General features: G+C 35.5%; 1 protein-coding gene across 3 annotated transcripts in view; it reads left to right on the plus strand.

Annotated features, from left to right (window-relative positions):
• The window catches only part of SLC26A7 (solute carrier family 26 member 7), a 148,757-nt gene that overhangs the window by 94,067 nt on the left and 39,136 nt on the right, over positions 1-15,554 (plus strand). For all 3 annotated transcript variants that reach the window (XM_003821136.5, XM_055116720.2, XM_055116719.2), the window contains exons 10-11: positions 8,309-8,386; positions 9,401-9,496. In XM_003821136.5, coding sequence (XP_003821184.1) covers positions 8,309-8,386; positions 9,401-9,496 — 174 coding nt within the window. The remainder of the gene's footprint in view (positions 1-8,308; positions 8,387-9,400; positions 9,497-15,554) is intronic.

Raw genomic sequence — 15,554 nt, forward strand, 5'->3', positions numbered from 1 at the left:
GCACTGCTGGGCCTTCACTCCCATTCTAGGAGAGTGGGAAGAGATAGATTCTCTTTAAAGCCCTGAAACTATCTTCACTTATTTAATTTTTTTTCTAAGTTGTTTTAAGAAAGTCCTTCTCTCTCTCATCTCTATCCCATAAATGACACTTACGAAAGCTAAGGATTCAACAAGGAAACTAAAAAATTCTGTACAAATTGAAGCTTTATGGTTAGCAACCTTAGAGGCCAAAGCTCCCTCTAGTGGTGCCTCTCTCTTTCTTTGTAATCTAAATGGTCAACATGACGTTTTCCCATTTTTGTTAACTTCCTTTAAATATATAAAATCGATTATATGAAAAAGAAATCAATCTTTGACACTGAAAGTTCTATCTATAGATATGTACAAGTATATAAATGAATAATAAGATATCTGCACATATTTTAAGTTAAACAATTATATTTTTTAGGAACTCAAATCAATTTGACATGTATTGAGGGCCTGTGATATACCAGGCATTCTGCTGGGTACTGGTAAGATGATGAAGATGATGACGATGTTGATGATGACAATCATAATGATGAAGATGTTGCTATTGATGATGATGGTGGTAGTGGTGGAAAAGATATTGAGTTGTGTGCCAGGCATTGGCTGTCATACTTTTGTTATAAATGAACTTGTTTAATCCTATGAAAAACTAAACCTTTGATGGTCTAGGCAACCTTAAGAAGGAGGTGTAATTATTATCCTCACTTTCTACATGAGAAAGTTGAGGGAAAGGTTAAAGTAACTTACCCAGGTCATAGAGGTAGTAAATGGCAGAGCTGGGATTGGAACCCAGATAGATTTACTTCAAAACTTGGATACACAAGAAAAATCATGTGTATCTTAGTATAAAAAATTAACATTAACAGCAAACCATTATTCAAACAATTTATGTTTAAGATAGGAATCAAATGAGAACTTTTAAAACACTATTTGGGCTAACTCAAACATTCATTGGGAGTCTTCCTTATTAAATACTATTTTAGGTTGTAGAATAATTAAGTTAGAAAAGTATGTGTTTGTTGACCTTGTGGGAAAGTGATCAACAGATATTAAAATTTAACATAAAACTAACTAATCAAGTTCATATCAATGTATCATAGAGTACATGAAAGGAAGCAGTAACCAATTCTGAATCTATTGTAATTTGACAAATAATTGCCACAGCTCATCAGCTAAGAAGTAAAATCCTCCTCCGACCTTGGTTTATATGACACAAGTAATCTGACAGATTTTTACACAGCTTTGATTTTCAAGTGTAGGGTCATCTTCTGTAGTGGTGTAAACATTTTTGCAAACTGTACTCTCAAATCTTTGTGATCTAAATTTGAAGGTTTAATACGCAGTGAACTTTAATATTATTCCCTACTCTGATGACTCTTCTATCTGTAAAATCCTAGGATCCTATAGCAGTTTTTTTTTCTTTTTTTTTTTTTTTTTGGCAGAGTCTTGCTCTGTTGCCCAGGCTGGAGTGCAGTGGCACCACTATAGCTCACTGTAGCCTCAAACTTGTGGTCTGAAGTATCCTTTCACTTCAGTATCCAGAGTAGCTGGAATAACAGGCGTGCACCACCACACCTTGCTATATTTTTTTTTTTTCAAATTTTAGTACAGATAATGGTCTTGCTTTGTTGACCAGGCTTATTTTGAACTCCTGGCTTTGAGAAATCCTCCAACCTCTGACTCCCAGTGTTGGGATTACAGGTGTGAGCTATTGTGCCAGCTGGATTCTATAGTACTTTCTTCCTGGTTTCTTACCAGAGTGAATGTATTAGGTTTCTCTCTTCATTGTCAGGCTCAATAAACATAGTGAGTGGTTCAGCGTTGGGCTCCACAGCCTGGGCTTGTACCCTGGCTTCACCACTAGTGAAGTGACTTTGCACAAGTAACTTGACCTCTCTGGCATAAGTAGATTTGCCTATTAAAGTAGAATTCTTATAACAACTAAAGGAGTTAATAATGCTTATTTAGCACAATGCTTGAGCACTAAATGTCCTTAAAATGTTAACAATGATCATTGATTTTATTATTACTATTGTTATTTAGAAAATAATTAAATATGTTTAGAACCTTATTTTAACATTTAATATTAAAACATCCTGGTATGGTCAAGATGCAATGAGACAGTTTTCTAGTCCAAGTTGCCCACTGTGCGGCAGGATCTTGAGCAAGTTAACATACTCACTTATCACATGGGCAGAAAAGGTTGAAATAGTATCTTCGAAGTGTTTCGTTTCAATGTGTTCCATAACTGGGGTTTCCTTAGGCATTTCCCTGCTTTTCTAATTGCTATTTTAGTAATAATCAGTCTATCTGATTCATCTTTGTAACCTTTAATATCGAGTGTCTGAAAGATAATAATTTGAGAAAGATTATACTTATTTTAAATTTGGGATTTTTTTTTCACTTGAGTTGGGTGTACAGATGTTTGATTAATATGGTTGGGATAAAGCAGCGCCCCTTCTCTTCTCTGTTCTGGAGGCCACACATTTGAATGGCTAGAACAACAGAACGTTTCTAAGGACTGTTTATTTAATAGGAATTTTTTTTCTGCATGGTATTCTATTCATCAGCCTCCAAAAGAAATGAAAGAAATCTGTCAAAACGCTATTCCAGGAAAACAAAGCTCAGTGGCAGAATATTTTCATGCTCCTCTGCTTGTTGAGATGGTCACTAATCTTTTCAACAGCTTCCATGAAATTGCACAGGGAAAGAATCTAATTTAATGTGCATACTCAAATTGAGGATGCTTTCCCATGGTAGTCATTTCAGACCTTTAACATTGCAAGTGTTAAGTTTATGTGGGTAAAACTGATAACTGACATGGTTCCGAGGAAGCACTATGTAAGCCAAGCCTTAAAAGTTTTGTTCTAAATAGGCTATTTGTGAAAGCAACTTTCTATGTGACATGACTTCACAAAACAACCCCTTAAATGGCTCTGATTCTCTTAGGGACTAAATTTATATCCCATAAATTGACGTAGATGATAAACAATCTTCATTTTTTAGGCTAATGACAACCAATCAAAGGATCAGTGATAATCATCTTACACTTGTTAATGAATTTACCAACTGACTTTTATTCAGAAACATTTCTGGTATTTCTGCAGAAATGGTATTTCTGTGGAAAGTTATCTTTACAAAATGCAAATGTGGTCATGTTATTTTTGCTTAAAGTCCTTAAAAGGCTTTGCATGGGTCTTAGAATTCAGACATTTCTGCTGTCTACCAGGCGCTGAGTGCGTCCTGGCACAGCCTCCTCTTGGCCTGTTCTCCACCTCATTCTCAGACCTAGTCCTTCTTCAGCCCTTGTGGGTTCCAGTGTCTGTTCCCTTTGTCTTTGAGGCCGCCTTTCCCTTCCTCTCTATGTGAATTCCTCCCATCCTTCGTATCTCACTGCCACTTCTGGGTCTGTCATGTTCCTCTTTGTCAGCGTCCTTAGTGCTATTTGACATTAAATGTTCATTATTGTGATTATATGATTGATGTTACCCTTCTATCCTTGACTTAAAGCTACTGGAGAACACAAAACCTTGTCTGGTTTGGTTCAGTGTATCCTCAGTGGCTAGCCCAGGACCTGGCATGTGGTAGGTGTTAGGTAACTACTACAGAAAAGAATGAATGAGAAATGAGAGCTTCCAATAACTATAAAAGAAAACTACCAGTTTTGCTGACGTTAGAAGAGACTGGTCAGGCTGGACAGTTTTTTTTAATTACTGCTTAATGTTGCACATTTACAGAAAATCCCATTTAAAACCAGGCTTAGGATCATGCACTTCAGAGAAGCACTATTGAACAGAAACATAATACACAGATAATTTAAATTTTCCAGTAGCCACATTTTTAGAAGTAGAAGAAATTGATAATTTTAATTTTATATTTTAATTTCCCTAATGGAGTCAAAATATTATCATTTTAATGTTAATATTTCAAAGTTAATAATTTAAAAGTTATTAATGATATTTTAACATTATTTTCTTCTTGGTACAAGGCTTCAAAATCTGGTATTTTAGATTTCAGCATACCTTAATATGAACTAGCCAAATTTCAAGTCCTCAAGAGCCATATGAGGCTGTTTTGACCGTGAATTTGGGACAATTTTATATAGAAGTGAGTTGATGGTAAAGACTTTCAGTGCTTTAGAAAATGAAACCAAATGTTTGGATTGGAACAACAAGAGTTACTGATCATTTAACACCAAGTGCCATGGTCATCAGACTCATTTCTATCTTCCATATGAAGAAACCCTTTTTACAGTGACCCCCTTTAGATGTGACACCCAAAGCATGCATATCTAAGAAAGGCCTTTAGGGGAATAAGAAATTTGTGGCACAGCTTAGACAAATAGCACAAAAAAATTACATTTCTTCCTTTTCTCCTTCCCTGTAAAGAACGGTAAGTATGGGAGGGAGCTCAGTGTCCCCTGGCTTTCTTCCCTGCATGCTTCTCTTCACTTCCAACAGAGGAGATCCGCTGGTGCTCTGCAGGGAGCTCGGGAGGTATACCCAGGAGGGATGAGAGACTGCGTCTGCTGCACAGGCAGCTCAGCCACAACTGAAAACAACAGCTGGCATGTTTTTCTGCAACACTGAGATTGTCTCCGCATTCTAATTTGCCAAACTGTATTCCTTTATTCTTTCAAAATTTGGCTAATTGCTTTCATCTCCTTTAAAACCTTCTTAATCTAGCTTTAGTTATCTAATGTCATCTCTCTCTTTTTTTCTTTCTGCCCTTTCCCATCTCTTTTGCCATTTCACTACTTTCCACAAGACTACACATGCAGTGAGTTCGAGAACTACTTATGCCTTCTTTGACAACTACTTAGGAAGTAAATGGCTGGTTTCTCCCTCTACTCCCAACGAAATATCTAGGTATGGATAATAAAAATGCATGCATGGTCATCTTTGTAACTAACATAGAGCATATAAAATAATTGTTTGAGAACATAACAAGAATAAAATATAGATTATTTCATTATCTTTTATGCAGAATTAACTCTTAAATATCAGTAGTTATGATTTTGAAGCAAAAATATATTTGGTCATTTAGTTAGTATGATGTGGAAAGAAGGAGTTAAAGAGTAAAATCCTAGCCAGTGTTTGCCCAGTGGGTAATTGTGTGAACACTTTACTAAGTGCAATAGAAGCCAACCTGAAACTTATTAAGAAGGAGCTAGTTTTGTTTTTTTTTTCTGAGATTAAAAAAGGAACAAGCTCTTCTCTTTTGTTCTGGTTTTAACTTGTTTTTCAAATTTTTCTCAAGGTAGGTCAGAGAAAGGCAAGAAAATATTACCTCATATGCAAAGTAAAATATACAAAGAAAGTAGATGATATTTGAAATATAGCTTAAGTGGGTTATTATAGAATCCTGAAATTAGAGAATTCTATTTTATACACTGCAAATATTTGATCTTAATTTGAGCTCTTTTTGAATTTACTGAGTTGGCCAATTATGGAATGATGGCTTTCATTGCATAGTCTCAAAGATTTTTTACGAATCCAAATTTCAGTGTCCTGGCTTCTTCTTTATGAAGAGAATGAATACCAGTATTTTGAGAGCTTTGAGGGCAGACACTATAATATTATTAATTTCCATGACTGGGGAGTATATACACTGGACAGAGCTTAAGAGTTTCTTGTCTGATTAGATGAACTTATCTTTTGACCAAGGGCATCAACAATGATAAGGCAAGTGCATTAAGGGAGCTAACATAACCCATTTGCTTATGGTCTATTTCATTACATGACTTACCATTTAAGGTAAACAAATAGTCTTTTTCACCCATAGTTTGTCACCCTTTACCAAATAAGATCCATTTAACTCTTGACTTATTTTTACTACAAGACTGAAATTGTAATTCAATTGTTGTTAATGAACATACAAAGCACCATGTAAATAAAAGATAAATTAAATATTATTTAGAGAAAAGCCCACATGTAGTTGTGATTTACTGTTTTTAAATAGAATTATTTAGTTAGATTGTAATTTCTATAACAGCTTTAGTGTACTATAATAAATTTGGGAACCTTAAAATATATTTAGCATTTTTGGATCCCAATTCAGTACATATTTTATATTACCTTCATGCTTTCTAATTCCCTAGCTCTATGACCTTGGCATAGTCACTTTGCCTCTCTGTGTCTCAGATCCTTCCAAGTAATTGCAACTGCATGTGTACAAAGTTCATTCCAGCTCCTAAGATTTAGGGTTTTGGTTTCAGGTACATTGTAAAGATATGAGTGAAGAGTCCCACAAAAAGGGTACATGCCATTGTCTTTTGTCTTAAAATAAACCTTAGCTGTTGGTATTTTTTTCTTTTCATGTAAACATGGAATTACTGAATCACTGACTGAGCTCTCTGACTGGATCCTGTGAGCTGCACTCTGACACCTACCTCGTTGCAGTATAGTAGAATGTCAGGCATCATATTTTATTGTTTAAAAATTCTTATGTAAAATCACCAGTTGCTCCTAAATGATCAGGGTAGTGACAATTTGGTGTACTATAACTTTTTTTATGGGCAATCATTAGTTCCCCTACTGATTTAATTCCCAAGTAAGAATTGTTTTTCCCCTTTGTATGCTGATGAGTGTTTGTGATGAGTTACACAAACTATGGAAGGGAGAACAGACTCCCTCAGCCTCTGCCAACAGGGAAAGGCCTTGAATGACTGCCTGCTTAGCAGAATAATTATAGCTACTGCCACTCCACTCTCCTTCTTCCCATATACACACACTTTTTAATAGTACCAGGTTAGGACAAGTGTTGTGGGTGTGGACGTATGCATGTAAGCAATTGTTAGAGATCTCTTCCCAGGTTTCTTTTTTGTTTTTAAATTAAAAGTAAGGTTTATGGAGGTATAATTTAGATATAGTAAAATTTATTCTTTTAAGGTATACGGTTCACTTTTTTTGAAAAAAAAATTGTTGTATAACAAGTAAAATCAAGATATAGAATATTTCTATCACCCTAAAAAGTTTTCTCATACTCTTTTGTAGTCAATTCTTTGCCTCCACCTCCAGCCTCTAGCATCCTATAATTTATCTTTTTTTCAGAAAGTCATATATATGAAATCTTATAGTATGTAGCCTTTTGTGTTTAGGTTCTTTCATTAGTTTAATGATTTTGAATTTCATCCATTTTTTTAAATTGCTGAGTTGTATTTTAATGTATGGATGTACCACACTTTATTCACCAATTGGTTGATATTTTAGTTATTTATGATTTTGGCATTTATGAATAAAGGTTCTATAAATATATATTTAGGTTTCACGTGGACATATGTTTCATTTCTCTTAGCCAGTCCTGAGTCATAAGGTAAGTGTATGTGTAACTTTATAAGACACTGCCAAATTGTTTCAGAGTAGCTGTACCATATTGTATTCCCACCAGCAATGCCTGAGAATTCCAGTTGCGCTGAGTTTTTGCCAGCCTTTGATATTGATTGTTTGTTTATATATTTATTTTTAATTTAAGCCATTCTACTAGGTCCAAATTCGCTTTGATATCTCCATAATGATGTTCTAGGCATCTTCATGGCCTGTGAAAGCCTTCTTTTCTCTTGTTAGGAAGGCAGTTTGGCCAAATGTTTTATTAGGTCCTGAACATTTGCTTCTGTGAAATCAAGTTCTCCATCAAGTGGAACATGGCTATAGGAGTCAGGTGAATTGAACTGCCTTTTGTCAGCAGGCTGGTTGGTTAGAACATGATACTAATGGCTTTTCAGATTTAGTAAAATTAAGTCTGTTCCACAGCCAGAGATCACTCCCATATCCCATATAACTACTTCACAACTTGAGCCTTTACTAACAAAGAAATCCAAAGAACAAGGTAAATGCTTCAGAGGAAATTATCAGCACAGAAAAATCCTAAGCCACATATTCAGTTATTGCCCAAACAATCTCCTGCAAAATAAGGAGGGGAGTCAGGCTAAACAACAACAGGCTAAAGAACTTTTAATTGAAATGTCACTTTCACTATTAAACAAAAAAGCCATCACTGTGATGTGTGATAAAAGTTGATGGTGTCCTGTTTCTTTGTGTGAAATTGCTTTTCTCTCATCACTGACTTAATTTGATTGCACCAGTTTGTCAGCTCTCACATTTGGCTTCCCTCAGTTGCAAAATATAGATAATGACAGTCTAAGCAATTTAACAGTTACGTGTCAACATTTTGTTTCTTCTAATCAAGATAAACTAAGAATTATCCCCCCACCCCATAACTTTGACATAATAAAAAAGTTCAAGGCTTTCTTTTTCCTTTTTGTCTGTCTTGTATTTTACAGGTGGCTTGTCTAATATCTTGCATTTTCGTCCTTATAGTCATCTATGCAATAGGACCTTTGCTTTACTGGCTGCCCATGGTACGGTAGTGCTTTTTCACTATCTACTTTTTAATTTAACTTTTCATGAGAATCATTGCATATAAAATTTCTTGGAAGTATAACCTCAACAATCCTAAATGTAGAAACCATGTTACAGAAGTAAAGTTTGAATGGGGAGGTGTGGAAAGCTACCACATTTGAGGCAGGCGTGGGAGGGGGTACCGTGGCTGTTTTTTTTTTACGTTTTTGGCTCTCACATAAGAATGGTATTGTGGAACTAGATTCATTCTGTGCTCATCTGGAGAGTGGAACTAGGCATATTCTGTTATAAGAAGTATAAATTTTACTAAAACTTTGACTGTTAGAAAAACATATGTGCTGGGGCAAGGAAATAGGAAACAAAATACAGCTTCCTGCTGTTGATGTATCTGTTACACAAAGTGATTCAGAACATTAGTGCCAGTGCTTCACCTTCTTCTTCATAAGCCTGAGGCACTAAAGGAATGCAAAACACTGGGCTTATGAGAGCCAGTCTCCATCCTTTGCTATTCTAATTTTTCATGTGTGTAGTGAGAATAAACCATTTCCATGGTAGGATCTTCCAATAATCAAGTTTGCTTTTCAAGAGAGTTATAAATATCTTCAGGTGAAATCAGATAATTGACATTTAAGGCAATTATAAGAAAATATATGATATACATATTTAATTTCATGCAACAAATACATTTCAAACAAATGACCGTGAATACGTTTAGTTAAGAGGGCATTTAGCTTCATGATGTTCACCTTTACCATTTACTTATTTTCTTTTTGCTCTTGTTGTTTAGAATTGTACAAATATTACCTTATGAATTTCTAGAATATATATTATATTCCTAAAGTGCAATAATAGGTTAGCTTTAAACAAAATAAATATTGCTTTTGTCTTCTAATTGGTGATTGCTTTTCTCTATTAAGTACTTTAAAAACAAAAAAATAAAAATACCTTAGCCCTTTTAAATTTAAGTTAAAATTTTTATGTTGCTTCTTCTTCAACTTACGTTTTATTTCTAGTGTGTCCTTGCAAGCATTATTGTTGTGGGACTGAAGGGAATGCTAATACAGTTCCGAGATTTAAAAAAATATTGGAATGTGGATAAAATTGATTGGGTAAGTAGAAATTTGACCTAAAACAATCCCTTTTTAGCTTAAGCTTATGTTACCAAATATGCCCTAATACTTTTATTTGCAGAAAATAGATATAGTCATTTGAGACTTGTACACTTTACAAACTACCATTTTTTTCCCCCAAAATCTTAATAAAAGCATTAAAATATAAATTGGCTTCATATGAAACAGAAATAGAGTTTGGTCAAATTTTGATGAATGTATAGTTTGAGAACTTTTAAAGAAATGCTAATAATTTCAGTGGATTTGGGATGCCCAATTTACAATATGAATTAATTTTGGAAGTAAGGCTTACCAGGGAAATAGACACTAATAGAAATATGGCAATTTATAACCTTTATGAAAAACTATCATTAATCACTAAGAATGCATGCTGTGTGCATATAGGGTGAACCTCTTAATGGTGACCACTGTCATTCTAAATACAAAAGGTCTCATGAATTGCCTTTTAAATGGGTTACATTAAGAGGACCATGCTTGAAACAGATTAAAATATATTGAACCATGATAAAGTATGATTTCTACTAACATAAATAGCACACTGATTCTAGAGAAACCTATCTATGCAAGAGCAATCCAGAATTCTCTCCCTCTCCAATATGGGAGAAGTACTTCATGAGTACCCTCTGTTTAGCTCTATTATGACCGTCACCATATTGGAATATAATTATTAATATGAAATACACATTTTCTCTTCTTCAGATCATTTTCTCTGAGAGGTTTTGGGACATTATTTATGCTGGTGCCTACTTTTGTAATATTCCTCCTGGGGCTCAATATTGCTGAGCTCCCACCAAAGTATAATGCTGGAAACCATGAGGAATGTGCAGATGAAAAAAGAACTATCCAGTCTCTCTAGACAGTTATTTGTGGAGGCAGTGGACATAGAAACACTAAATTATTATGCAAGACAGGATACAAAATGACCTGGAAGGAAAAGTAAGAGCTTAGTTTTGGGGAAAATAGAGGCAGAAGCATTTAATTTGGACTGATTAACATGAAAGACTCTCACAGAAGAGCTGAAATATGAACTGAGACTTGAAGGAACAGTATTTTGTAGGCAGAACAAAAGGCCAAAATTAACCATGACCTTTTAAAGGTGATACATGTTAGGTGGCTCATGAAAACAAAGAAATGAGAAGATGCAAACTTACTCAACAAGCTACTTGATAACCCTATGGTTAAGTTATTTCTAAGGAACTCATTGATCATATAGGAGGCAGCATGTTACCATATTGGAAAGGGTAGAGAAGATGTCAAGTAAGATTTCTATTAGGAAGTGATTTTTAAGTTGAGAATTGAAGAATGAATAGGCATTACCTGGAGAAGAAACAAAGAGAACCTCATATGCAAAGATACAGAGATGAGTGTGAACATGTCTGTCTCTGAAAAAATCAAGGTATTTGGCATGGGTAGAACATATAATGTGAGGATGGGAGTAGTGACAGATGATGTTGGAAAAGTTACGAATGGGTTGGATTGGGCAAGGCAACTCAAGTTTTACAAAGATGATTTGATTTCATTATGAAGGCAGTGAAACATCACTGAAAGGTGAAATAAGAATAAAATGTATGTATTAGAAAGGTCACTTGAGTAGTTTGAGGAAGATGGATCAAACTGGTGAAGTATACAGCAACTGGAGCACTGCTTTAGCCCTTCAGGCATATAAATGAGAAAGACCTAGACCAAGGCTGAGACCATGAAGTACAAGAAAGAATCAGATGAAAAATATTAAAGAGATTGTATTTGTTAGTCCTCACCACCAGTTCATTATATAATGTGGATCAGTTGGAATGACTTCTGAGTTTCTATTTAGGAGCATCATTGGAGGAAGATTATATCATTCATTGAGTTATAAGATATAGAAAATTCTATTGTTTAGATGCATTTAGTGGTTACCTTTAATCTTTTTGAAAAAAAAAAGGATTCTCATACTCGTTATTTATTTCATCTCTTTGTTTTCTGTACATAACCAAGTAGTTTTCCAAGAACTCGTGTGTTTTATATTCCTTGAGCTATTTCATGGTGACAATATCTGATTGTTTTCATACTAGAAGGAAGTTTTTGACTGAGTGTAAAATGCTTTCTCTCAGGTCTTTTTAAATCTAACATTATCTTTAGGCATTGAGGGGTAAAGTAGAGAAATCACAGGTCAACGTAATTTTTTTGTTGTTATTTTAAGTAAGCTTGTTTTTCTAAATGGATGCTCAATGAAGTTCTTTCTTCTTACTACTGAACTCTGGTACTATTATCAGAATATCACTGTGGTTGAGCACTCAGTCTCAAATTTCTGAGCATGACATAATCTTTTGATCGCATAATCAGGAATTATTTACAAATTTTTTCTTCTAATATATCTTTGAATAATTTTTCAAATCTGTGTTCTGCTCTCTTCTCAGTGAATTTTGTTTGTTTTTACTTTGTTTTTCTTCATATCTATGTATTTTCCCATGATTATTTTCTTTTTCTGTGCAAGTGATTTCTTTGGACTAGACACATATCTCTGATTATGTATTTCTAGTTGTGATTTTCTTACTTTTTAATTTTAAACATGGCTTTTATTTTCATTCATTTTCTTTCCTGAATTATTCTAGGCTGCTTGCTTTTTATCTCCTTCTGTTTTTCTGTTTTTCATTGATCATTCCTTCTTTGAATTTTTATATTTAAGGTTTTTTTTCCTGAGATTATATTGCACATTACATATCCAAATCTATCTTTTGCCTCTTTTTTTAAATTTTATTATTATTATACTTTAAGTTTTAGGGTACATGTGCACAATATGCAGGTTTATTACATATGTATACATGTGCCATGTTGGTGTGCTGCGCCCATTACCTCGTCATTTAGCATTAGGTATATCTCCAAATGCTATCCCTCCCCTCTCCCCCAACACCAGAACAGTCCCCGGAGTGTGATGTTCCCCTTCCTGTGTCCATGTGTTCTCATTGTTCAATTCCCACCTATGAGTGAGAACATACAGTGTTTGATTTTTTTGTCCTTGCAATAGTTTGCTGAGAATGATGGTTTCCAGTTTCATCCATGTCCCTACAAAGGACATGAACTCATCCTGTTTTATGGCTGCATAGTATTCCATGGTGTACATGTGCCACATTTTCTTAATCCAGTCTATCATTGTTGGACATTTGGTTTGGTTCCAAGTCTTTGCTATTGTGAATAGTGCCGCAATAAACATACGTGTGCATGTGTCTTTATAGCAGCATAATTTATAATCCTTTTGGTATGTACCCAGTAATGGGATGGCTGGGTCAAATGGTATTTCTAGTTCTAGATCCCTGAGGAATCGCCACACTGACTTCCACAATGGTTGAACTAGTTTACAGTCCCACCAACAGTGTAAAAGTGTTCCTATTTCTCCACATCCTCTCCAGCACCTGTGGTTTCCTGACTTTTTAATGATCGCCATTCTAACTGGTGTGAGATGGTATCTCATTGTGGTTTTGATTTGCATTTCTCTGATGGCCAGTGACGATGAGCATTTTTTCATGTGTTTTTTGGCTGCATAAATGTCTTCTTTTGAGAAGTGTCTGTTCATATCCTTCGCCCACTTTTTGATGGGGTTGTTAGTTTTTTTCTTGTAAATTTGTTTGAGTTCATTGTAGATTCTGGATATTAGCCCTTTGTCAGATGAGTAGGTTGCGAAAATTTTCTCCCATTTTGTAGGCTGGCTGTTCACTCTGATGGTAGTTTCTTTTGCTGTGCAGAAGCTCTTTAGTTTAATTAGATCCCATTTGTCAATTTGGCTTTTGTTGCCATTGCTTTTGGTGTTTTTTATTCATTATTTTATTTCTTTATTTTCCTCATTTCCATGAATAGGGCCCTTGATGATTTATTTAGAATTGTAATGCATTTTTAGGGGACCTATTTGCTGGAAAACAACATAGGGAAAGCAGGAGGTTGGAAATGAGGTAGAGCAGCCCACAGTTCTTATTTAGATCATGGAAGCAAAGCCTCAGAAATCACAGGTTCACTGGAGATCTCACGCTGTTGTCATCTCTCCATTCTTCATCTTGTTTTACTTCCTGCAGTTACCTTTACTTAGGAAGTCAGATTGTAAGTGATACAAATGGCCTTTCACTCTACAGTCATCTGGTATCAAATAAATCTCTATGAGTACATTTCCTTTTTCTCTGGTAGCCCATGTTTGACCTTAGAACTTAGAAGCTGTTGCCCCTAAAAGCTCTTACCAGATTATTGCATAGAATTTTCAGGATTCTGGCATTTCTGCAAAAATCTATACTCGATTGAGCTCTGAGGATAAGTTTGTTGGCTTCTAGTGTCCTCCTTGATTATCATCCAAATTTCACAGTATTTGGCAAGTCTATATCATATTTTGTAGTGAGAAGTTTTGACCACGTTCTGGCTTCATTGATGCTGATTTTTTCCCTTCTATGTTCACATTTTATATTGTTTTAGGTGGATTTTAACAGAGGAGGGTTGAGTAAAAATGCCTTTAATATACTCTCTAAATCTGATATCCAAATCTATACTTAGAACATTAATTCCACTATTTAACAAATGGTGCTGGGAAAACTGGCTAGCCATAGGTAGAAAGCTGAAACTGATCCCTTGTTTACACCGTATACAAAAATTAATTCAAGATGGATTAAAGACTTAAATGTTAGACCTAAAAACATAAAAGCCCTAGAAGAAAACCTAGGCAATACCATTCAGGACATAGGCATGGGCAAGGACTCCATGTCTAAAACACCAAAAGCAATGGCAACAAAAGCCAAAATTGACAAATAGGATCTAATTAAACTAAAGAGCTTCTGCACAGCAAAAGAAACTACCATCAGGGTGAACAGGCAACCTACAGAATGGGAGAACATTTTTGCAATCTACTCATCTGACAAAGGGCTAATATCCAGAATCTACAATGAACTCAAACAAATTTACAAGAAAAAGAAAACAACACCATCAAAAAGTGGGCAAAGGACATGAACAGACACTTCTCAAAAGAAGACATTTATGCAGCCAACAGACACATGAAAAAATGCTCATCATCACTGGCCATCAGAGAAATGCAAATCAAAACCACAATGAGATATCATCTCCCACCAGTTAGAATGGTGATCATTAAAAAGTCAGGAAACAACAGGTGTTGGAGAGGATGTGGAGAAACAGAAACACTTTTACACTGTTGGTGGGACTGTAAACTAGTTCAACCATTGTGGAAGACCGTGTGGCAATTCCTCAGGGATCTAGAACTAGAAATACCATTTGACCCAGCCATCCCATTACTGGGTATATACCCAAAGGAATATAAATCATGCTGCTATAAAGACACAGGCACACATATGTTTTTTTCTTTTTCTTTTCTTTTTTTTTTTTTGAGGCATAGTCTCACTCCGTCCCCCAGGCTGGAGTGCAGTGGCACAATCTTGGCTCACTGCAAGCTCCACCTCCTGGGTTCATGCCATTCTCCTGCCTCAGCCTCCCGAGTAGCTGGGACTACAGGTGCCTGCCACCAGGCCTGGCTAATTTTTTTGTATTTTTAGTAGAGACAGGGTTTCTCCATGTTAGCCAGGATGGTCTCGATCTGCTGACATCATGATCCACCTATCTTAGCCTCCCAAAGTGCTGGAATTACAGGTGTGAGTTACCGCACCTGGCCGCACATGTATGTTTATTGCAGCACTACTCACAATAGCAAAGACTTGGAACCAACCCAAATGTCCAACAACGATAGACTGGATTAAGAAAATGTGGCACATACACACCATGGAATACTATGCAGCCATAAAAAATGTTGAGTTCATGTCCTTTGTAGGGACATGGATGAAGCTGGAAAGCATCATTCGCAGCAAACTATCACAAGGACAAAAAACCAAACACCACATGTTCTCACTCATAGGTGGGAATTGAACAATGAGAACACTTGGACACAGGAAGTGGAACATCAACACCAGGGCCTGTTGTGGGGTGGGGGGAGGGGGAAGGGATAGAATTAGGAGATATGCCTAATGTAAATGACGAGTTAATGGGTGCAGCACACCAACATGGCACATGTTTACATATG

Source organism: Pan paniscus, chromosome 7 (genome assembly GCF_029289425.2).
Source record: "Pan paniscus chromosome 7, NHGRI_mPanPan1-v2.0_pri, whole genome shotgun sequence".
In the NCBI taxonomy this organism is placed as follows: domain Eukaryota; kingdom Metazoa; phylum Chordata; class Mammalia; order Primates; family Hominidae; genus Pan; species Pan paniscus.